At 38.4% G+C, this 24,755-nt stretch overlaps 1 protein-coding gene and 1 pseudogene across 1 annotated transcript; both read left to right on the forward strand.

Moving 5' to 3' along the window:
• The first annotated feature begins 2,841 nt into the window (after positions 1–2,841).
• Positions 2,842–3,855, forward strand: LOC139032691 (putative olfactory receptor 7A2; annotated as a pseudogene).
• An 11,654-nt stretch (positions 3,856–15,509) lies between these two features.
• On the forward strand, positions 15,510–16,373 carry LOC110122611 (olfactory receptor-like protein OLF4). The gene has a single exon (XM_070460185.1). It carries the CDS (start codon positions 15,510–15,512, stop codon positions 16,371–16,373), a length of 864 nt encoding a protein of 287 aa, XP_070316286.1.
• The last annotated feature ends 8,382 nt before the right edge of the window (positions 16,374–24,755 follow it).

Consider the following 24,755-nt stretch of genomic DNA (forward strand, 5'->3'; position numbering starts at 1 on the left):
ATCATCTCCACTGCTTTGTTCATAGTGATGCTTCCTAAGGTTCACTTTACTTCACATTCCAAGATGTCTGACTCTAGGTTAGTGGTAACACCACTGTGGTTATCCAGATCATTAAGATCTTTTTTTGTATAGTACTTCTGTGTATTCTTGCCACCTCTTCTTAATATCTTCTGCTTTTGTTAGGTCCATAGCATTTCTGTCCTTTTTTGTACGCATCTTTGCATGAAATATTCCCTTGTAATCGCTAATTTTTTTGACGAGATCTCTAGTCTTTCCCATTCTGTTGTTTGCCTCTGTTTCTTTGCTTTGTTCACTAAGGAAGACTTTCTTATCTCTCCTTGTTGAACTTGCATTCAGATGGGTGTATCCTTCCATTTTTTCCTTTGCCTTTTGCTTCTCTATGAAAAGGCAAAATGATATGACATTGAAAGATACACTCTCCAGGTTGGTATGTGCCCAATATCCTACTGGAGAAGAATGGAGATTCTTCTTGGATCCAAGCTCCAAGAATGGAGCTCCAGAAGGAATGAAGATGCTGAGCCAAAGTGGAAACATATGTGTTTGGTGGTGAAAGTAAACTCTGATCCTGTAAAGAACAATATTGCATAGGAATCTGTAATGTTACGTCCATGAATCAAGGTAAATTGGAAGTGATTAAACAGGAGGTGGCAAGAGTGAACATCAACATTTTAGGAATCAGTGAACTAAAATGAATAGGAATGGGTGAATTTAATTCAGGTGACCATTATATCTACTACTGTGACAAATAGATGGGGAAACAATGGAAACAGTGAGAGACTTTATTTTGGGGGGGGGGCTCCAAAATCACTGCAGATAGTGACTGCAGCCATGAAATTAAGATGCTTGCTCCTTGGAAGAAAAGTTATTACAATACTAGACAGAATATTTAAAATCAGAGGCATTACTTTGCCAACAAATTTCCATCTAGTCAGAGCTATGGTTTTTCCAGTAGTCATGCACTGATGTTAGTTGGACTACACAGAAAGCTGAGCGCTGAAGAATTGATACTTTTGAACTGTGGTGTTAGAAAAGACTTTTGAGAGTCCTTGGACTGCAAGGAGATACAACTAGCCCATCCTAAAGGAAATCAATCCTGAATATTAATTGGAAGGACTGATGCTGAATCTGAAGTTCCAATATTTAGGCCCCCTGATGAGAAGAACTGATTTGTTGGAAAAGACACTGATGCTTGGAAAGATTGAAGGCAGGAAGAGAAAGGGACGACAGAGGATGAGATGGTTTTCTGGCATCACCGATTCGATAGACATGAGTTTGAGTAAGCTCTGGGAGTTAATGATAGACAGGGAAGCTTGGCATGCTGCAGTCAATGGGGTTGCAAAGAATCGGTCACAACTGAGCAACTGAACTGACGGTGGGCAGTAATCCCTTAGAAGAAAAGGAGTATCCCTTATAGTCAACAAATAGTCCAAAATGCAGCATTAGGGTATAATCTCAAAAAAACAGAATGATCTCTGTTCATATTCAAGGCAAATCATTCAGTGTCAGAATAATCCAACTCTATGCCCCACCACTAATGCTGAAGAAACTGAAGTTGAATGGTTTTATGAAGACCCTCAAGACCTTCTAGAACTAACATTAAAAAAAAAAATGTCCTTCTCATCACAGGGAACTGGAATGCAAAAGTGGAAAATCAGGAGATACCTGGAGTAACAGTTAAGTTTGACCTTGGAGTACAAAATGAAGCAGAGCAAAGGCTAACAGTTTTGCCAGGAGAACACACTGGTCATAGAAAACACTCTTTCCAACAACACAATAGATGACTCTACACATGGACATCACCAGATGGTCAATATTGAAATCAGACTGATTATATTCTTTGCAACCAAAGATGGAGAAGCTCTATACACAAGTTTGGGAGCTGACTGTCTTAGGTCATGGACTCCTTATTGTCAAATTCAGACTTAAGTGGAAGAAAGTAGGGAAACCTACCAGACCATTCAGGTATGACCTACATCAAGTCCCTTACAAATATACAGTAGTGGATGTGACAAAGATTCAAGGGATTAAATCTGATAGACAAAGCACCTAAAGAACTATGGACGGAGGTTTGTAACATTGTACAGGAGGTGGTGATCAAAAGCATTCGCAAGGAAACAAAAATGCAAAAAGACAAAATGGTTGTCTGAGGAGGCTTTACAAAGAGCTGAGGTTTTTATACTTATTTAAATGCAGGAGAGAAAATGGTCACACTTTAATGGAGCCCCAAGTTCACATGTCCCAGGGAGGCTTACCAACCGGACTATGAATGTTATTTATTCTTTAGGGTAAAGATAATTTGATTGGCAGCTTTATTTCTAGAGTGTTCTTTTTTTCTCCGCCCCCCCCCCCTTTTTGGTGGTTAGGAATGAGAAGGGGCATCCCTGGTGGCTTAGACAATAAAGAATTTGTCTGCAATGCAGGAGACCTGGGTTTGATCCCTGGGTTGGGAAGACCCCCTGGAGAAGGCAGTGGCAGGGCATACCAGTATTCTTCCTGGAGAATCCCACGGACAGAGGAGCCTGGTGGGTTACAGTCCATGGGGTCACAAAGAGTTGGACACAGCTGAGTGACCAACACTTTCACTTTCTTTCAGGGATGAGAAGAGTCTGGTAGCATTGTGCCCCTAACAGGACAAAATATGCTCTGTGTTGTGGTGTTTTGTGGCTGATGAACAGTTCTGCCTGTTGACTATTTGACCCCACATACATTAAAGTGACCCTTAAAAGGCAGAAACCAGAATGTTAACATACATATGAAGATAAGGAGAATCTCTGTGACTAGGATCCATGTCTAGTCACAGGATGCCTCAAAATTCACAGGATGGAATCAAAATTCATGATGAGCAAAGAACAGAATTTGACCAAGGGAGACTTATGCCCTGAAGTCTCAGTTGTGGTAAGGAGTCCACCTCTTTCTTCAACTCTCTGACACTATCTGTCATCACTCTCCCTGCACTCTTTGCTCACCACACTGGAAATATATTGAGCCTGGAATGTCTGAAATGAGAACCTTCCTCAGATCATTTGCATTGTCTCTTCCCTGCAGGGCAAACACTTTCCCAGATAACTCTTTGTCTGCCAACTATTTTTCCTTGAGGTTTATGTACAAATATCCCCCTGCTTTTCAGTCTTCCTGAACTCAGAATGAAAATAGCAAAACTACACACTCTCTCTTATGTTTGCTTTTGCTTGACATACATTTATAATTGCAGCATTTTCAACATGTTATTTATGTCCATTTATATAAAAATTGATCATAGTATTTTAAAATTTTAGTCTTTACCACCACACGTGAGAAGAGGCAATGATACCCAATTTTCAGGATTTCTTCTGCGATTATCAAAGGAACCAGAACTGCAGCCCATCATATTTGGGCTTTTCCTATCCATGTACCTGATCACTGTGCTTGGAAACCTGCTTATTATCCTGGCTGTCAGATCAGACTCATGTACTTCTTCCTCTCCAACCAGTCCTTTGTAGACATCTGTTTCACCTCCACCACCATCCCAAAGATGCTGTGAAACATCCAGACCTAGAGCAAAGGTATCACCTATGAAGGCTGCATCACCCAGATGTATTTTTCCATACTCTTTGTTTGTTTGGACAACTTTCTCCTGGCTTCGATGGCCTGTGTCCACTTCTTCACCATCTGTTACCCCCTGCACTACAATATCATCCTGAACCCCCAGCTCTGTGGACTGCTGATGCTGGTGTCCTGGATCTCAAGTGTCCTAAATTCCTTGTTACAAAGCTTAATGATGTTGTGATTGTCTTCTGTACAGACATGGAAATACCCCGCTTTTTCTGTGATCCCAATCAGATGTTCCAACTGTGATTTTGGAACCCAAGAAAATAAAAATCTGTCACTACTTCCACTCAGATTATAACTGGGAGATCACTAATCTCTATGAACCCCATTTCGACAATGGAAAACCGAGTTCCTAATAGTAATACTTCACAGAACGACGTTTTCTAAAAGATAAATCATACAATCTCTAGGAGATGCTAAGATCTAAATATACCTCTAACAATTAACAAACACGTTTTAATGAGGAACAAAAATAACCAGTCTTGTGCTAGAAGAATGAAAAGTGTAATTGTTTTGGCAGTATCGTTGTAAATCCAAGTAGTGTACTTCCAAGGTTTTATATTAAAGTGACACTGTTAGTTCAGTTCAGTTCACGCAGTCGTGTCCAAGTCTTTGTGACCCCATGAACTGCAGCACACCAGTCCTCCCTGTCCATCACCAACTCCCGGGGTTCACCCAAACCCATGTCCATCAAGTCAGTGATGCCATCCAACAATCTCATCCTCTGTCTTCCCATTCACCTGCCCTCAAAGTTTCCGAGCATCAGTGTCTTTTCCAATGAGTCAGCTCTTCACATCAGGTGGCCAAAATATTGGAGTTTCAGCTTCAACGTCAGTCCTTCCAATGAACACCGAGGACTGACTTCTTTTAGAATGGACTGGATGGATCTCCTTGCAGTCCAAGGGACTCTCAAGAGTCTTCTCCAACACCACAGTTCAAAAGCATCAATTCTTCGGCCCTCAGCTTTCTTTATAGTCCAACTCTCACATCCATACATGACCCCTGGAAAAATCATATCCTGGATTAGACGGAGCTTTGTTGACAAACTAATGTCTGTTACTTTTCAATATGTGGTCTAGGTTGGTCATAACTTTCCTTTCAAGGAGTAAGCGTCTTTTAATATCATGGCTGCAATCACCATCTGCAGTGATTTTGGAACCCAGAAAAATAAAGTCAGCCACTGTTTCCACTGTTTCCCCATCTATTTCCCATGAAGTGATGGGATCAGATGCCATGATCTCAGTTTTCTGAATGTTTAGCTTTAAGCCAACTTTTTCACTCTCCTCTTTCACCTTCATCAAGAGGCTCTTTAGTTCTTCAATTTCTGCCATAAATGTGGTGTCATCTGCATATTTGAGGTTATTGTTATTTCTCCCAGCAAACTCGATTCCACCTTGTGCTTCTTCCAGCCAAGGTTTCTCATGATGTGTCGTGCATATAAGTTAAATAAGCAGGGTGACAATATACAGCCTTGACGTACTCCTTTTCCCATTTGGAACCAGTCTGTTGTTCCATGCCCAGGTCTAACTGTTGCTTCCTGACCTAGATACAGGTTTCTCAAGAGGCAGGTCAGGTGGTCTGGTATTCCCATCTCTTTCAGAATTTTCCACAGTATATTGTGATCCACATAGTCGAAGACTTTAGCATAGTCAATAAAGCAGAAATAGATGTTTTCCTGAATTCTTTTGCTTTTTTGGTGATCCACCAGATGTTGGCAATTTGATCTCTGGATTCTCTGCCTTTTCGAAAACTAGCTTGAACATCTGGAAGTTCACATTTCATGTATTGCTGAAGCCTGGCTTGGAGAATTTTAAACATTACTAGCGTGTGAGGTGAGTGCAATTGTGCAGTAGTTTGAGCATTATTTGGCATTGCCTTTCATTGGGATTGGAATGAAAACTGACCTTTTCCAGGAAACAGGACTGGAAATTCTCCAAATTTGCTGGCATATTGAGTGCAGGCTTTTCACAGCATCATCTTTCAGGATTTGAGATAGCTCCACTCTAAGGCCCACTTGATTTCACATTTCAGGATGTCTGGCTCTAGGTAAGTGATCACAACATCATGATTATATGGGTTGTGAAGATCTTTTTTTTTTTTACAGTTCTTCTGTGTATTCTTCCCACCTCTTCTTAATATCGTCTGATTCTGTTAGGTCCATACCACTTCTGGCCTTTATCGAGTCCATCTTTTCATGAAATGTTCCCTTGGTATCTCTAATTTTCTTGAAGAGACCTCTAGTCTTTCACATTCTGTTGTTTTCCTCTATTTCTTTGAATTGATCACTGAGGAAGGCTTTCTTATCTCACCTTGCTATTCTTTGGAAGTTTACATTCAGATGCTTATATCTTTCCTTTCACCCTTTGCTTTTCACTTCTCTTCTTTTCACACCTATTTGTAAGGCCTTCTCAGACAGCCATTTTCTTTTTTGCATTTCTTTTCCATGGAGATTGTCTTCATCCCTGTCTCCTGTACATTGTCATGAACCTCCATCCATAGTTCATCAGGCATTCTGTCTATCAAATCTAGACCCTTAAATCTATTTCTCACTTTGACTGTATAGTCATAAGGGATTTGATTTAGGTTATACCTGAATGGTCTGGTGGATTTCTCTACTTTCTTCAGTTTCAGTCTGAATTTGGCAATACAGAGTTCATGATCTGAGCCACAGTCAGCCCCCAGTCTTGTTTTTGCTGACTGTATAGTTCTTCTCTGTCTTCAGCTGCAAAGAATATAATCAATCTGATTTCAGTGTTGACCATCTGGTGATGACCATGTGTAGAGTCTTCTCTTGTGTTATTGGAAGAGGGTGTTTGCTATGTGTGTTCTCTTGGCAGAAGTCTATTAGCCTTTGCCCTGCTTCATTCTGTACTCTAAGGCCAAATTTGCCTGTTACTCCTGATGTTTCTTGACTTCCTACTTTTGCATTCCAGCCCCCTATAATGAAAAGCACATCTTTTTTGGGTTAGTTCTAAAAGGTTTTGTAGGTCTTCATAGAACTGTTCAACTTCAGCCTCTTCAGTGTTATTTGTTGGGGCATAGGCTTGGATTACCATGATATTGAATGGTTTGCCTTGAGATCATTCTGTCGTTTTTGAGACTGCATCCAAGTACTGCATTTCAGACTCTTCTGTTGACTCTGATGGCTACTCTGTTCCTTCTAAGGGATTCCTGCCCACAGCAGTATACATAATGGTCATCTTAGTTAAATTCACCCATTCGAGTCCATCTTAGTTCACCGATTCCTGGAATGTCAATATTCACTTTTGCCATCTCCTGTTTGACCACTTCCAATTTACCTTGATTCTGGACCTAACATTCCAGGTTCCTATGCAATATTTCTCTTTACAGCTTCGGACATTGCTTCTATCAGAAGTCACATAGACAACTGGGTTTTGTTTTGGCTTTGGCTCCATCCCTTCATTCTTTCTGGAGTTATTTCTCCACTGATCTCCAGTAGCATATTGGGCACTTACCGACCTGGGGAGTTCCTCTTTCAGTATTCTTTCATTTTGCCTTTTCATACTGTTCATGGGGTTCTCAAGGCAAGAACACTGAAAACGTTTGCCATTCCCTTCTCCAGTGGACCACATTCTGTTAGACCTCTCCATGATGACCCGTCCGTCTTGGGTCACCCCACTCATCATGACTTAGTTTCACTGAGTTAGACAAATCTGTGGTCCATGAGAACTAGTTCCCCAGTAACCTGGTTCCAACTGAGCAGATTCCCAACTCAGGTAAATAAACTTATCCTGCAAACAAATGAACTAATTCCAACTAGGATAGGCTTACCCCCATAAGAACTATTTCCCCAGTGAACCAGTTACAGCTCAGGTACAGTCCAACAACAATTCCCCTCCCTAACAGGGTACCCCAACCAAATTGAATTGCCCTCCAAAGGAAAAGTCCAAATTGAGGTGGGGGAATGTTATCAGTGTGCACACTGTAGAGACTTACCCTACAAAATTTAGTCTGACAAACGTCAGTTTCTTGCCTCAACTACCAAGCACTGGGGAAGCTGGTGCCACGTCAGGGAATCTTGGAATTACCTTAAATGTAAATGGGTTGAATGGCCGAACCAAAAGACAAAGACTGGCTGAATGGATATAAAAACAAGACCTGTATTTATGCTGTTTGCAAGAGACCCACTTCAAAACAAGGAACACCTACAGACTGAAAGTGAAGAGCTAGAAAAATATTTCACACAAATGGAGACCAAAAAAAAAAAAAAAAAAGCAGGCATGACAATAGTCATATCAGTAAAATAGACATTAAAATAAAGGATGTTAAAAATGACAAAGAAGGACACTTCACAATGATCAAACGATCAATCCAAGAATTAGATATAACACTTACATGTGCACCCAATATAGGAGCACTGCAATACGTAAGGCATTATGAAACAAGTATGAAAGGGGAAATTAACAATAACACAATAATAATGGGAGAATTTAATACCCAACTCACACCTATGGATAGATCAACTAAACAGAAAATTAACAAGGAAACACAAATTTTAAATGACACAGTGGACCAGTTAGACCTAATTGATATCTATAGGACATTTCACTGCATAAGAATGAATTTCACCATTTTCTCAAGTGCACACAGAACCTTCTCCAGGACAGATCACATCCTGGGCCATAAATCTAGCCTTAGTAAATGAAAAAAAAAAAAAAAATTGAAATCATTCCAAGCATCTTTTCTCACCATAATGCAGTAAAATTAGATGTCAATTACAGGGCAAAAACTATTAAAAATTCCAACATATGGAGGCTAAACAACACACTTCTGAATAACCAACAAATCACAGAAGAAATCAAAAAAGAAATCAAAATATGCATAAAAGCAAAGGAAAATGAAAACACAACAACCCAAAACCTATAGGACACTGTAAAAGCAGTGCGAAGGGGAAGATGCATAGCAATACAGGCATACCTCAAGAAACAAGAAAAATGTCAAATAAATAACCTACCTCTACACCTAAAGCAACTAGAGAGGAAGAAATGAAGAACCCCAGGTTTAGTAGAAGGAAGGAAATCTTAAAAACTAGGGCAGAAATAAATGCAAAAGAAACAAAACAGATCATAGCACAAACCAACAAAGCTCAAAGCTGGTTCTTTGAGAAGACAAACAAAATTGACAAACCGTTAGCCAGACTTATCAAGAAACAAAGGCAGAAGAATGAAATCAACAAAACTAGAAATGAAAATGGAGAAATCACAATAGACAACACAGAAATACAAAGGATCATAAGAGACTACTATCAGCAAATATATGCCAATAAAATGGACAACTTGGAAGAAATGCACAAACTTTTAGAAAAGTATAACTTTCAAAAACTGAACTAGGAAGAAATAGAAAATCTTAACAGACCCATCACAAGCACAGAAATTGAAACTGTAATCGGAAATCTTCCATCAAACAAAAGCCTAGGACCAAATGGCTTTACAGTTGAATTCTACCAAAAATTTAGAGAAGAGCTAACACCTATCCTACTCAAACTCTTCCAGAAAATTGCAGAGGAAGGTAAACATCCAAACTCATTCTATGAGGCCACCATCACCCTAATGCCAAAGCCAGACAAAAATGCCACACAAAAGAACAAAGAAAGAAAACTACAGGCCAATATCACTGATGAACTTAGATGCAAAAATCCTTAACAAAAGTCTAGTAAACAGAATCCAACAACATATTAAAAAGATCATACATCATGAACAAGTGGACTTTATCCCAGGAATGCAAGGATTCTTTAATGTTCACAAATCAATCAATGCAATATAGCAAATTAACAAACTGAAAGATAAAAGGCATGTGATTATCTCAATAGATGTAGAAAAAAACCTTTGATAAGATTCAATATCTATTTATGACAAAAAGCCTCCAGAAAAGAGGAATAGAAGGAACATACTTCAACATAATAAAAAATATGTATGGTAAACCCACAGCAAACATTATCCTCAATGGTGAAAAACTGAAAGTATTTCCCCTAAAGTCAGGAACAAGACAAGGGTGCCCACTCTTACCACTACCATTCAACATAGTTTTAGAAATATTTGCCACAGCAATCAGAGCAGAAAAATAAATAAAAAGGAATCCAGATTGGAAAAGAAGTAAAACTCTCATTGCTTGCAACGGAACATGATCCTCTACATAGAAAAACGTAAAGATTCTACCAGAAAATTACAAGAGCTAACCAATGAATATAGTAAAATTATAGGGCATAAAATTAGCACACAGAAATACCTTGCAATCCTATACACTAACAATGAGAAAACAGAAAGAGAAATTAAGAAAACAATTCCATTCACCATTGCAACATACAGAATAAAACACTTAGGAATATATCTACTTAAAGAAACAAAAGACCTATATCAAGAAAACTATAAAACACTGATGAAAGAAATCAAAGAGGACACAAATAGATGGAGAAATATACCATGTTCTTGGATCAGAAGAAGCAATATAGTGAAAATGAGTATACTACAAAAGCAATCTATAGATTCTATGCAATCCCTATCAAACTACCAACGGTATTTTTCAGAGAACTAGAACAAATAATTTCACAATTTGTATGGAAATACAAGACAGCTCGAATAGCCAAAGCAATCTTGAGAAAGAAGAAGGGAACTGGAGGAATCAACCTTCCTGACTTCAGGCTCTACTACAAAGCCACAGTCATCAAAACAGTATGGTACTGGCACAAAGACAGAAACATAGACCAATGGAACAAAATTGAAAGCCCAGAGATAAATCTACACACCTATGGATGCCTTATCTTTGACAAAGGAGGCAAAAATATACAATGGAGAAAAGACAATATCTTTAACAAGTGGTGCTGGGAAAATTGGTCAACCACTTGTAAAAGAATGAAACTAGAACACTTTCTAACACTATAACCAAAAATAAACTCAAAATGGATTAAAGATCTAAGACCAGAAACTATAAAACTCCTAGAGGATGACAGAGGTTAAACACTCTCCGACATAAATCACAGCAGGATCCTCTATGATCCACCTCCCAGAGTAATGGAAATAAAAGCAAAAATAAACAAATTGGACCTAATTAAACTTAAAAGCTTTCTCACAACAAAGGAAACTATAAGCAAGGTGAAAAGACAGCCTTCAGAATGAGAGAAAATAACAGCAAATGAAGCAACAGACAAAGAATTAATCTCAAAAATATACAAGCAACTCCTGAAGCTCAATTCCAGAAAAATAAATGACCCAATCCAAAAATGGGCCAAAGAACTACATAGACATTTCTCCAAAGAAGACATACAGATGCTAACAAACACATGAAAAGATGCTCAACATCACTCATTATCAGAGAAAGGCAAATCAAAACCACAATGAGGTACCATCTCAAGCTAGTCAGAATGGCTGCTATCCAAAAATCTAGAAACAATAAATGCTGGAGAGGGTGTGGAGAAAAGGGAACCCTCTTACACTGTTGGTGGGAATGCAAACTAGTACAGCCACTATTAAGAACAGTGTGGAGATTCCTTAAAAAGCTCGAAGTAGAACTGCCATATGACCCAGCAATCTCGTTGCTGGGCATACACACTGAGGAAACCAGAATTGAGAGAGACACATGTACCCCAATGTTCATCGCAGCACTGTTTATAATATCCAGGACATGGAAGTAACTTAGATGCCTGTCAGCAGACGAATGGATAAGAAATCTGTGGTGCATATACACAATGGAATATTGCTCAACCATTACAAAGAATACCTTTGATTCAGTTCTAATGAGATGGATGAAACTGAAGCCTATTATGCAGAGTGAAGTAAGCCAGAAAGAAAAACACCAATATAGTAAACTAATGCTTTTAAATGGAATTTAGAGAACTAATAACAATAAACCTATATGTGAGACAGCAAAGGAGACACAGATGTATAGAACAGTCTTTTGGACTCTGTGGGAGAAGGCGAGGGTGGGATGATCTGAGAGAATAGCATTGAAACATCTGTATTATCATATGTGAAAAAGATCACCAGTCCAGGTTCGATGCATGAGACAGGGTGCTCAGGGCTGGTGCACTGGGACGACCCTGAGGGATGGGATGGGGAGGGAGGTGGGAGGGGGGTTCAGGATGGGAAACACATGTACACCCATGGCTGATTCATTTCAATGTATGGCAAAACCCACTACAATATTGTATAGTAATTAGACTCCAATTAAAACAAATCAATAAAAAAATGAAATAAAAACAAAAATGGAATCATGGTTGGGATAATTTGTTGGGAACCTTAAGGTTTATTCCTCTGGGAAGACAGGATAGTTCATGTAAAGAGTAATAAATGTTGAATGCCTCTGAGTTGTAATATTGTCTCCCAGACATAGAAAATGAACAGGAAAGTGTTTCTATCTGTCCAGATCAGCATCCCTCAGGGAAATCAGTTATTAGAGGTGGTGGAAATAAGAGAGAAATATGGTAATGAGCAGACAGGGGAAGCTATAAATATCTCCTCTGCTGCATCCCTCAGCCTGTGCATCCTTGGGCTGGACAGGACACGGTTGCTGTTTCTGTAGTCATTACTGACTTAGGGGACTGATGCTTGACTGCATCCCACTGTCTTGTCTGGGAACAGAGCTCCTATTGCCATCATCAACCATTCAATAGGAATTTGGACATCTCTGTTGAGACTTTCCTCTCAGAGACTCACCCAGGTGAGTCAAGAACCAGATAAATACTGCAGAATGTCAAAGGGAATGACAATCAAGAATATTCACCCGAGTTCACCTGCGAGCCAGTCCAGGCTAACCAGAGGCAAGATCATTGAAGCTGTTTGTGTTCTTGATTAATAATATATTCCTTTTTTATCCCAAAAATAGAAGTGAAAATTGAACTAGCAATGCAAGGTCAAGGTTGACCATTAAAAGCTGAACATGAAAGCCTAATGAGAAGAGGGAATAGGAGGTATAAAGTGCTTCTAGTAAAAGTAGAATATAAGTTCAAGGATTTTGCAATTAACTGGAGTAGAGACAAAGGGTATTAGATGTGGAAGGATGTACAGAGATGTGAGGACTTTTTTTTTTAATATGGAGCATATTTGACTATGATGAGAAGTATCCAGACTAAGGAATGCCTCCACATATTTTCTTGAAACAGCAGTTCATGAGATATACATATATTTCACAGTATTTCTTCTCTCAATGTAGAAAATAAAACATACTATTATGTGAAAAATGATGTATTAATGAGCTTCATCTGTACTTATTTCCTGTAAGAGTGAATACATAAGCTAACCAATTGGTTTCTATGTTGAAAATATAGAGACATGACTAATCAGGACATTTCTTCTTTTTAATTTATTTTTTTTAAATATATTTATTTATTTTAATTGGAAGATAGTTACTTTATAATATTGTGACGGCTTTTGCAACACATTAACATGCATTGGCCATAGGTATACATGTGTCTCTTCAGCAGAAACCCCCTCACAACTCCCTCCCCACCCCATCCCTCCAGGTGAATCCAGCATTTTTTATTTCTGGTTTATATTTTATTCTTCCAAACAAAGAATTAAAATTTTTCATCAAGCTTGCTGTTTACCATTTACTTATTTTATGTATATATATATAAAATTTGTACATAATGTCTGAGAGTTTATAAATTTTGTGTGGTGAAATCAGTGTCAATTCATCTTATTGCTTTTCATTTTTTGCAATTCATCTTTATTGCTTTAAGAAAAAAAGTGTAACTGAAGGAATAGAGTTGTCACTTAAATATTCTTTACTTAAAAATCCTTGCTCTAAGTAGAAATGAAAATGTTCTTCTGTTTATTAGGTGCTAATAAATCATGCTTTTTAATGCATTTCCAACTACCTTTGATATCTCTTATCCCTTATTGTTTAATTTATTCTATTTTGATCAGATCGATCTATGAAAGTTGCACATATTCAATCACTAATATTTGGAAGGCATTCTCCTTTACATTTAAATAAGACAACTTTGTGTTCCATACCTGAATTTGAGTCCATATGTCCCCATGGATGAGGATGTTATAACTTAGGTACTGCTTCCTCCCCACATTATAAAAGAGTTTCTGTCATAGTCTTTCATTTCCAAATCTAAAATTGAATTAGTGACACATGTGATATCATTAAATTGTAATTATCATATATCATTTCTTTGAGAAGTCATTTATGAACTTTCCTTAAATTTTGTTTCCTATAAGCATTTTTTTAAAAGTATCTTTTATTGAGATGTAATCAACATATGTTATATTAGTTTCAGGTTATATTAGTTTCAGGTTTATAACATAATGATCCAATATTTATATATATTTTGAAATGGTTACCAAAATGAGTCTAGTTAATACACGCCACCAAGTGTAGTTACAATTTTTGCCTTGATAGAAACTTTTAAGATTTACTCTATTAGCAACTTTCAAATATGCAATGCAATTTTATTAACAATAGTCACAATATTGTATATTATAGCCCCATGACTTATTTATCCTATAACTGGAAGTGTGTACCTGTGACCCCTTTCATCCAGTTTACTCACTCCCACTCCCTGCTCCTGCGTCTGGCAGTCACAATCTGTTCTCTCTATCTTCGAGCTTGGCTTCTGGTTTTGTTTTCTCGATTCCACATATAAGCAAGATCTTACAATGACTATTTTTCTCTGTTTGACTTATTTCATTCATCATAAAAGCCTGAATGGCAATGAAGATGCAGGACAGACAAAATAAATAAATAAATAATTTATTTAAAAAATAATATTAAGAAATAAAACAAAACAAATAGGATATAAATATGCAATGTGCACTATACTGGGAGTATAACCAATATTCTGGAATAATTTTAAATGGAGTATAATCTATAAAAATATCAAATCACTATGCTGTACACCTGAAACTAATAAAACAGTTTAGATACACCAGTTTTTACGAAAAGAATGAAATCTTGCCATTAGCAACAACTTGGTTGGAACTTGAAGCCATTATGCTAAGTGAGATAAGTCGTATAGGCTTTTTAACATATGGAGTTTCCTAAAGCACTGAAGACACATGTGGACTTTATGACTTGAAGTTTCAGCAGTAACACGGAGGCTACATAATTTTTCAGCATTTTCTGACAATATCTCTCCTCACTAATCCTCCTCCTCATTTTCCCTCACCAGATTGGCTTCCTGGTATCCACTGGGTCATCTTAAACAAGCACTTTCCTCAGGGCCTGTGCACTGGCTGCTCCCTTGTAAGGACACCCTTCCCCAAGTCTGTTCATGACACTCACCTTTCTTTGAAGTCTGTTCAAATAGCATCTTGTTTGCAGTTCTTATCTAAACATGCACAAAATAGTATTTCCTTTTCACTCCTGCTTTTATGCCAGCTTTCTTTTTATTTTATGGGTCTCTTTTTAAGAGACCCGTAAGCATAAGACATGCTATATATACATTTAAATTTCTATGTAACTTTTTATTTGCTTATATCCTTTTTGCACAACCAGATTTTATGTGCTTTTGTTTTCCAACACCCTAACTCCCTGCATAGATAGTACCTGGAATATTGTCACAATTCAATTTATATTCTTCAAATGCATGAAAGAATTTCTCATTAAAATTATAGTATACATAACATGTTGGGGGAAACTCTGACCGTGAGACAACTTTGCTAACTAGAGATGCCACAGGAGGTTCCTTCAAGTGCATAAGATCCATGAACAAAATGTTGAAAGCAATTATTGATGGCAAAATAGAAATGGTAGCATTTTTACCACATGAGTAATGATGCTTTTGTGTGGAAATAAATCAAGCTATTTCCTTCTTTTTCCATAGTCACCATCAACACATGGCAGTAAGAAACCTAACAGGAGTTTCACAGTTTCTTCTTCTGGGATTCTCAGAGGAATTAAAATTGCAACCATTCATATTTGGTCTTTTCTTCTCCATGTACCTGATCACTGTATTTGGAAACTTGCTCATCATACTGGCCATCAGCTCAGAAGCCCACCTCCATACCCCCATGTATTTCTTCCTCTCCAACCTGTCCTTTGTGGACATTTGTTTTACCTCCACCACCATCCCAAAGATGCTGTGGAATATCCAGACACAGAGCAAAGTCATAACCTATGAAGGCTGCATCACCCAGGTGTATTTTTTCATGCTCTTTGCAGGACTGGACATCTTGCTCCTAACAGTGATGGCCTATGACCGCTTCATGGCCATCTGTCACCCCCTGCACTACATGGTCATCATGGACCCCCAGCTCTGTGAACTGTTGGTGCTGGTGTCCTGGGTCATCAGCGTCCTGCATTCCTTGTTACAAAGCTTAAGTTTGTTGAGACTGTCATTCTGTACATTCTTAGAAATCCCTCACTTTTCCTGTGAACTCAATCAGATGATCCAACTTGCCAGTTCGGACACCTTTCTCAATAATGTGGTGATGTATTCTGGAGCGGTGTTGCTGGCTGGGGTTTCCCTCACATGTATTCTTTACTCTTACTCTAGGATGGTTTCTTCCATAGGCAGAATCTCATCATCTCAGGGGAAGTATAAAGCATTTTCCACCTGTGCATCTCACCTCTCTGTTGTCTCCTTATTTTATTGTACGGGTTTAGGAGTGTACCTCAGCTCTGCTGGTACCCACAGCATCCACTCAAGTGCAACAGCCTCGGTGATGTACACTGTGGTCACACCCATGCTGAACCCCTTCATCTATAGTCTGAGAAATAAAGACTTAAAGAAGGGTCTGAAAAAATTCTTTGGAAACATAATCATAAAAGGTCCTATTGGCATAGGTCTTAAGAAGTAATTAGTCACTAAGTCATGTCCAACTCTCTGTGACCCTTTAGACTGCAGCCCTCCAGGCTCTGTACATAGGATTTCCCAGGCAAGTATACTGGAGTGGGTTGCCACGCCCTCCTCCAGGGGATCTTCCTGAACCAGGAATCAAACCCATATCTGCTATGTCTCCTGAATTGCAGGTGGATTCTTTACTCGCTCAGCCAACAGGGAAGCCCAAGAAGTCTGAATTCTCCTGGCTTATAACCCGATCTCTTGAGAACAGAGCATCAGCAGGAAAAATTTCTTTCTGTCCAGGCCAAGTTCCATAGGGAATTCATGTGCTTACAGGCCATTGAAAAATGAGAGAAATGCACATAATGAGCAGACAGAGAGAGCTGTAAATATCTCCTCTGCTGTGGTCCCTGAGTTTGCACAACCTGGGTGTGGATGAGACACAGTTGTTGCTTTTGGAGTCCTAAGTCTGGCTTAAGTTTCGATAGTTTAACCCTTCCTGTGGTCTCGTCTGCACACAGAGCTTCAGTCTCCATCATCAACCATCCAGGAAGGGATTCAGACTTCACCTAGAGAACTTCCTCTCAGAGTTCCCATGCTGGTGAGTCCAAGAGCCCAAAAGACACTGCAGGAACAGGTCATAGAGAATGAAAATCAAGAATATTTACCTGAGGACATGTGAAAAATTATTCAGTCTATCCCAGAGTCCAAAGAGCACTGTGGTGGTTTGCTTGTTTGATTGAAATATTAAAGTATTTTTAGATGCTAAAAAGAGAACTCAGTAAGGCAATGCTCAGTGATGACAATTAAATGACAGGAAAGGAAGCCCAATTACAAAAGACAAGAGAGTCATAAAGGGCTTCCAGGAGGATAATAGAAAGTATATCCAAGTATCTTACTAATTCACTGGAAGAAAGAGGTAGGGTGTTAACTGGAGGGACATAAAATGAAGTGAAGGCATTTTTGTCTAACTTTCAATAATGGGCATATTTGACTGTATTTCCTTACTAATGAGAAAGGTCCAGACCAAAGAAGGCCTGCAAACACATCCTTGCAACAGCAGTTGCAAGAGACATGTATTTCACAGTATCTTCTATGGGGGGAAAAAATGGAAGGAAAATAATTAATTTGCATAAAGGGGAATGCTAAAGAACTTGGATTATTCCATTACTTATGATGCTTGAATATGTAAGTGGATTTGATAACTATTTACTTTCTGTATCTCAAATTATCGATATGACTCCTTTCCTTGGTAGAATAGAACTGGAGAATTTCTATTCTTGCTTATAATTATGATCTTTCAAATAAACAGTTGGAGGTTCCCACCACCTCCTCATACTGGCTATTTGTCCTTTAGTTCTTTACTTATGTATAGATGTATTTGAGGGGAATTGTGAATATATGTGAATTTGGTGTGGTCAGATTTCTCGACCATATCGTATATTCCCCGTTGCCTTCTATTTATTTGTTTATTGGCAGACAGTTGCTTTATCACGCCGTGCTAGTTTCTCAGTGCTGTGACGTGAATCAGCTGTATGTACACACACATCTCCTCCCTCATGGACCTCCCTCCCATCCCCGTCCCCTCTCTCTAGGTCGTCACAGGGGCTGAGCTGAGTTCCCTGTGCGGCACAGTAGGCTCCCTCTAGCTTCTGTTTTACACACGGCATTGCTCCTGCGTCAGTCCCAGTCTCCCAGTTCATCCCCTTCTCCCCTGCAGCTGTGTCCATATGTCTTTTCCCGACGTCTGTGTCTCTATTCGCACCCAACAAATAGGTTCCTCTGTACCATTTTCCTAGATTCCACTTACATGCATCACTATATATTTTTTTTTTTTTCTGAAAGAAATTGAGCTGTCAGTTTAATATTCTCCACTTGCCGATCATTGTTTTAGACAAAAATGAAGATGAAAGTTCTGTATCCTTCCTGCTAATAAATCACCGTTTACAGTTGTTCCAACATGCATTTGCAGCTCTGCTATTTCTAATTGCTCCTTTATTTATTGATTTTTGGCAACCCTACATGGCATATGTGATCTTAGTTCCCTGACCAGGGATGGAACTTGTGCCCCCTGCAGTGGAAGTGCCGATTCTTAACCATTGGTCCACCAGGAAAATCCCTAATTGATCCTTTTGATTAGACCTATATTTAAAAGTTGCTTCACATCAAGCCATCACTTGGAAGGCATTCTTCTTTATCATTTGCCTAATGATCACTATACTTTCTTTGAAAATTGAAAGTGAAAGTCACTCAGTCATGCCAGACTCTTTGTGAGCCCATGGACTCCTCTGTCCATGGAATTCTCCAGGCAAGAATACTGGGGTGGGTTGCCATTCCCTTCTCCAGGAGATCTTCCTGACCCAGGAATCGAACCCGGGTCTCCTGCATTGCAGGCAGATTCTTTACCATCTGAGCCACCAGGGTACACTGAAATCCACAGCTATTCACATGAGGTGAAATTACAGCTTAAATACTGCTTTCTCCCTACATTTCAAAAGGCATTCTGTTTTATTCTTTTTTTCCAAGTTGTTGGCAGCTTAACTTTATATTAATGATCCATGTTGATTTTGTTCAATTGTTACTATTTCACATTTTTATATAACATAAATTTTCATTCCATTTCATTACATACAGTTGTTTTGAAACTACTTTACTTAACCTAGTTTCATTCAAGTTAACATTTTTTGCCATAAATTCTTTAGATTATTTTAAAATTTCTCTTTCTGTATTATGCACACATATATACTCTTACACTTCCTAAAAGCACAATCGTTTTTCTTTCTTTTGTCCAATTTTCCTTCTTACCCAATATTTCCTCACTATATACCCTCTCAGCACTAATGATGATGACATGATGATGACAGTGATGGTTCGCTATTATCACAGCATATGCATTTCATGCACCATTTCATGGTGTGCCTGTGTTACTCTCATTTTGCCATTCCTAACTTTATCATTAAACTACTGCTATGCAAGTGCTATAAAAATATGTTCAGTTAGTTATGTTCAAACTGTCGTTCTAACCAAGCATCCCCAGCGCAGTTTGAGCAATGTCCAGACCTTTATGACAGTGACATGAGCAGGGGTCCACAGAGGTCAGGGAGGCTCTAACACCTGCAGAACACAGGACAGACCCCACCATAGTGAACTGGACCTGAATGTCAATTGTGCCAACATGGAAGAATTCTCAGTTAAAGAATCTCTGCATTTTCTATTTCTCCTTTCAGAAATAGAAACCAAGATAGAGAGAACACATTCATGGTTGCCAAAGGAGGGATGTGGGGTGAAATGGATTGGGAGATTGGGACTGGCATGTATACACTGCTATGTATAAAAGAGACAGCTAGTGAGAAATTACTGTGCAGCACAGGGAACCCTACTCAAAGCTCTGAGGTGACCTAAAGGGGAAGAGAATCCAAACAAGAGGGGATATGTGTGTATATACTTATAACTGACTCACTGTGTATAACAGAAACTGACACAGCATTATGAGACAATTACACTGTAATATTTATTGTTTTTAAGTTAGACATGAGGGGAGCATGAGAGTAAGCAGAGGCCAAGGAGGCCCAGAACACACAGTGGGAGAGGAAGCTGTGATCAACTGCTGCTGTGACGAGAAGACAGATACAGGAAATTTCTATCACGTGTTTAATGACTTAGTTATTTAAAGGAAGGGCTTTCCAGGTGTCTCAGCAGTAAAGAATCTGCATGCAATGCATGACATGTGGGGTTCCATCCCTTGATTGGGAAGATCCCATGGAGTAGGAAATGACAACTCACTTCAGTATTCTTGCCTAGGAAATCATATGGACAGAGGAACTTGGTGGGCTGCAGTCCATGGGGTCACAAAAGAGTCACTCATGACTGAGCAATTAAACAACAACAAATGTTAAAGGAAGTGAAAGCAAAAAAGTCAAGGATGCTGAGCTTGGAAACAATGAGTTTTAGATCTTCAGCTTCTGGAAATGCAACCCACTATGATCTCTATTTCCCTGTTCCTGATCTAGTGTTAAATTTTCCTATTTCAGTGCATTTGTTTGTGAGACTTATTTTGCTTAGCATTGCTTTAGACTAGCTCAGTTTCTGACATGCTTCTTGAGCATTGTTTGTGTCCATCATAGTGATTATTTTAATTGCAATATGACATTCATTTCTGTAAGTCTTTTACAAATGTATTTTTTCTTGGTTAAATTGTATTATCCTTGAATTGGGTTAAAATCTTCAGTGACTAGCTTACTGTATAGCCTAGAGCAGGTATTCAGTAAGTATTTATTTAATAAGTGGATTAATGGACAATACATACATCTTATCTTATTCCCATAAAATTTTGTTTTTACTCATTTTTAAAAAATTAACATCCTTTTTCTTTTCTTTTGTCACACAGCATGTGAGTCTTTGTTCCCTGACCAGGGATTGAACCCTTGATTCTTGCATTGGAAGCATGGAGTCTTAACTACCAGACTGCTAGGGTAGTTCCCAAAATTAGCATCTTGTTTGTACTGTCCACTTTGGATATATTCTTGACTATGGTAATTGTTCAAGATATTTGTCAGTCTGAAAGCATTTAAGTTCCTAATGGAAAATATCTTACTCATTATTAAAATAAAAATTGATTTAAAGTAAAAAAAGAATATCTGTAGTTTGACTATTAATAGCTATCTTCAGATTGTTTCCCTAAAAAGTTGTAATACCTCACATTTCTTCCATAAAAATCAGAGACTGCTTCTTTACTACCACTAGCACATTTGAGGGTAATTATTCTTACCCCAAAATGTGGAAGGTCTTTAATTTTTTCCAGGACAATAGTATGATAAAGATTTTTTGCTGTTCTCTTAGACTATGTACTGAGTTCAAGCAAAGATTTTTATGCTTGGTCATGATTTTGATTTGCCTAGTATTATGATTATGTACCCACATGTTATATGACCATTTTTCTCTAGGTATCAATCTTTCAAATAATTTTTGCAAAATATTGTTTTTGAACTGACTTAAAGAACTTACTTTTGGTCATAAATTAATGTTTTTTCTCTAGTTAAAAATGTCTATTTTCTTACTTCTGAATATCTTGACTTATTTGCCATGGTTTCACCTACCCAGAGACTTTATATGTAGATTGCAAGATGTTTATCTATGAAATGTCTGTTACTCTTACACTAAGGTCATAACCTTTCTAATTTTTTGTTATATGTTTTACAGTCGGAAACTATAGACTTGGCAAAATAACTAGATATTTGTGTTTAATTTCATCAAAAATTCACTTCTTCCTAATAAAATGAAATGCAGCCTTCCACATATTAAATGTACATAAATAGAGACCTAAATCCTAATGTATTCAACAAATAACTGAGAATGTGCTATATACCAGAACATTCTAGGAAGATTATGTTTTATGTTATTTTATATCTAGGTCATTGTCAATTTAATTACTCCATTTTTATATCATGAGTTATAATGTCTCTCAGTCCTGTCGACTCTTTGCGACCCATGGACTATACATACAGTCCATAGCATTCTCCAGGCCAGAATACTGGTGTGGGTAGCTGTTCCTTTCTCCAGAGGATCTTCCCAACTCAGTAATCAAACTAGGACTCCTGCATTGCAGGCAGATTCTTTACCAGCTGAACCACAAGGAAAACCCATAAGTTATTGCTATTATATTTCTTACACAGTTAGCTTTCGACACTCCATTCAAATTTGTTTCCTAAACTTGTCTTGAAACCATACTATTTAACCTGGTTTCATTCTCCTTCTTTTCCAAATTTTTCATTTTTTCTAAATTCATTTTTGTACAAGTGCATATATATTCAGTTCAATTCAGTTTAGTTGCTCAGTCATGTCTGACGCTTTATATTGAACATATATATTCACACACTGTTAAAATACAAACTTGAACACAACAGGCAAAGTCTTTGTCTGCTTGGACTCTGTGTTCATTGAGAAGATGAGTACAATGAAATAGATGTATGAATAACACAATGTCTCAGATAACTAATACAAAGAATGTTTCTCAGAGAGAAGGTTGGAATCATCAGGACATGTATATTGTATGTTTATGGTCTGTGGAGGTCACTGACGGTTGGGCAAGCTAGGAACAAAAATTAAGAGAAAAATGATGAAAACCCAAGAGCAGCAAACAGAAGGGGCCACATATGAAAAGAGAGAAAGAGGATTGCCAGTCTGCTATTGGACCACAGAAAAACAACTAAACCAAAAAATATAAAACAGACACTGGATAAACAGATTTTGCAGCCTCATCTTAAAGATGGGCTTTCCAGGTGACGATAGTGGTAAAGAACCTGCATGCCAATGTGGGAGACATGAGTTGTGGGTTCGATCCCTGGGTCAGGAAGATCCCCTGGAGGAAGAAATGGCAACCCACTCCAGTATTCTTATCTGGAGAATCCCATGGACAGAAGAGCCTAGCGGGCTACGGTCCATGGGTTTGCAAAGAGTCAGAGATGATTAAAGCAACTTAGCACAGGATAGCACATTAAAAGTGGTCAACATTCATTTTACATTATGTACTGTACTTTATAAACATCCTTTTACAAAGTGTTGTTATTGTTGTTGTTTTGCTTTTTTGTCTTTGCTCATTTTTATCTTGAGTGGTATAATCTGCAAGTGTTTTAAAGCATAAAGACATCACTACTTTATCTTTTGGGTAAGTGTATTCTTTTATATCATTTTTCCTGGGCATCAAGGGAGTATAATAGCACATGAAATGTCACCAGAACCAATGAAGGCTTTCTTTACTACAGTCTGTCAGGGACCATTTGAGCTTATGAGATCTTTCTTTCTCTTATGTCCAATTCCCCCCTCTCTCTCTCTTGATGTATACATACATCATTTTTCAGTTTTATTTATTTATTTATTTTTGCCTGTGCTGGGTCTTCATTGATGTGTGGGCTTCTCTGTAGTTGGGGCGAGCAAGGGCCACTTTCTAGTTGCAGTGTGCAGGCTGCTTATTGTGGTGGTTTCTGTTTGGGGGAGCATGGGCTCTAGGGAACTCTGACTCAGTAGTAGTGATGCATGGGATTAGTTATCTGGTGGCATGTGGAATCTTCCTGGAACAGGGATCGAACCCGTGACCCTTGCATTGATAGCCAGATTCTTAACCACTGGACCACATATATATATATATATATATATATATATATATATATATATATATATATACAAACATATAGCATCACAGACTCAATGGGCATGAATGTGAGCAAACTCCAGTAGTAGTGAAGGACAGGGAAGCCTGATGTGTTGCAGTCCATGGAAAGAATCAGACATGACTTATTGACTGAACAACAACATGAGTTTATGTAATAAATGTTCAACAGAAGTTTAATATGAAGCATCAAATGGCTATACCAAAGCAGAGCTCTAAGTTTATAGGTACTGTGCTCTGTCATTTCAGTTGTGTCTAACTCCTTGCAACCCTATGGACTGTAGCCCACCAGGCTCCTCTGTCCATGGGATTCTCCAGGCAAGAGTATTAGAGTGAGTCACCATTCCCTTCTCCAGAGGATCTTCTTGACCCAGGGATCGAACTTGCGTCTCTTGTGTCCCCTGCATTGCAGGCAAATTCGTTACCCACTGAGCTATCTGGGAATGTTGGAAAATTTACAATCTGGAATTTCTGAATGCCATTTCTAGGTAATTTGCCATGATCATCTTGAGTTATATCAACATCTAACTTAATAAGGGTAGTTAGGGGTGAAAACGACATGGAAGTTACACAGCCTAGGAGGGAAGGTTCTACGGTGTGTGTGTGTTTTCATGCCTTGTGAAGTGTGTTAAGTTCTCCAAGCAGGAGTTCTGAGCCCATACATTCCAAGGTGAATCTTATAACAGAGTTCTAAACTCAACTGACAGAAGGGATTCATTAGTACTTACAAGCCAACTTTGCAAAAATTTCCTAAGGTTCTAAAAATACATAATGTATATAAGGGACTCCTTGATATTTGATGGTTCAGCAGCAGTAGGGAGGCCACCTTGCTCCTAAGCATCCTATGACATCATCTCTCCTCACTCTTGCTCCTGGCCATTACCTTTCCCATACTGAACATCTTAAAGAAGTACCTCTCTTTGCACAGCTGTTCTCCCTGACTGGCACACATTTCATCTGATGTGTTCATGGAAATGTCACCTTGATTTTCAAGTTTTCAAGTCTTAGCATGAACATCCATAAAAAATAGCACCCCTCTTTACTCATTCTGTTATACCTGCTTTCATTTTCTTCATAGCATCTGTCACGATCTGAGAAGCTATAGATAACTGCGGGGAGCCGGCCTGCTCAAGGCCCAAAAAGGCCCTGGGAAAGCCTTGAAAGAGGCCATTACCTGTCCCGCCACCCCATGATAAAGTAGTAAAACATTTGCCGGGTCTCCTTTGTTCTTCC

The sequence above is a fragment of the Odocoileus virginianus genome, chromosome 3 (genome assembly GCF_023699985.2).
Source record: "Odocoileus virginianus isolate 20LAN1187 ecotype Illinois chromosome 3, Ovbor_1.2, whole genome shotgun sequence".
Classification (NCBI taxonomy): Eukaryota; Metazoa; Chordata; class Mammalia; order Artiodactyla; family Cervidae; genus Odocoileus; species Odocoileus virginianus.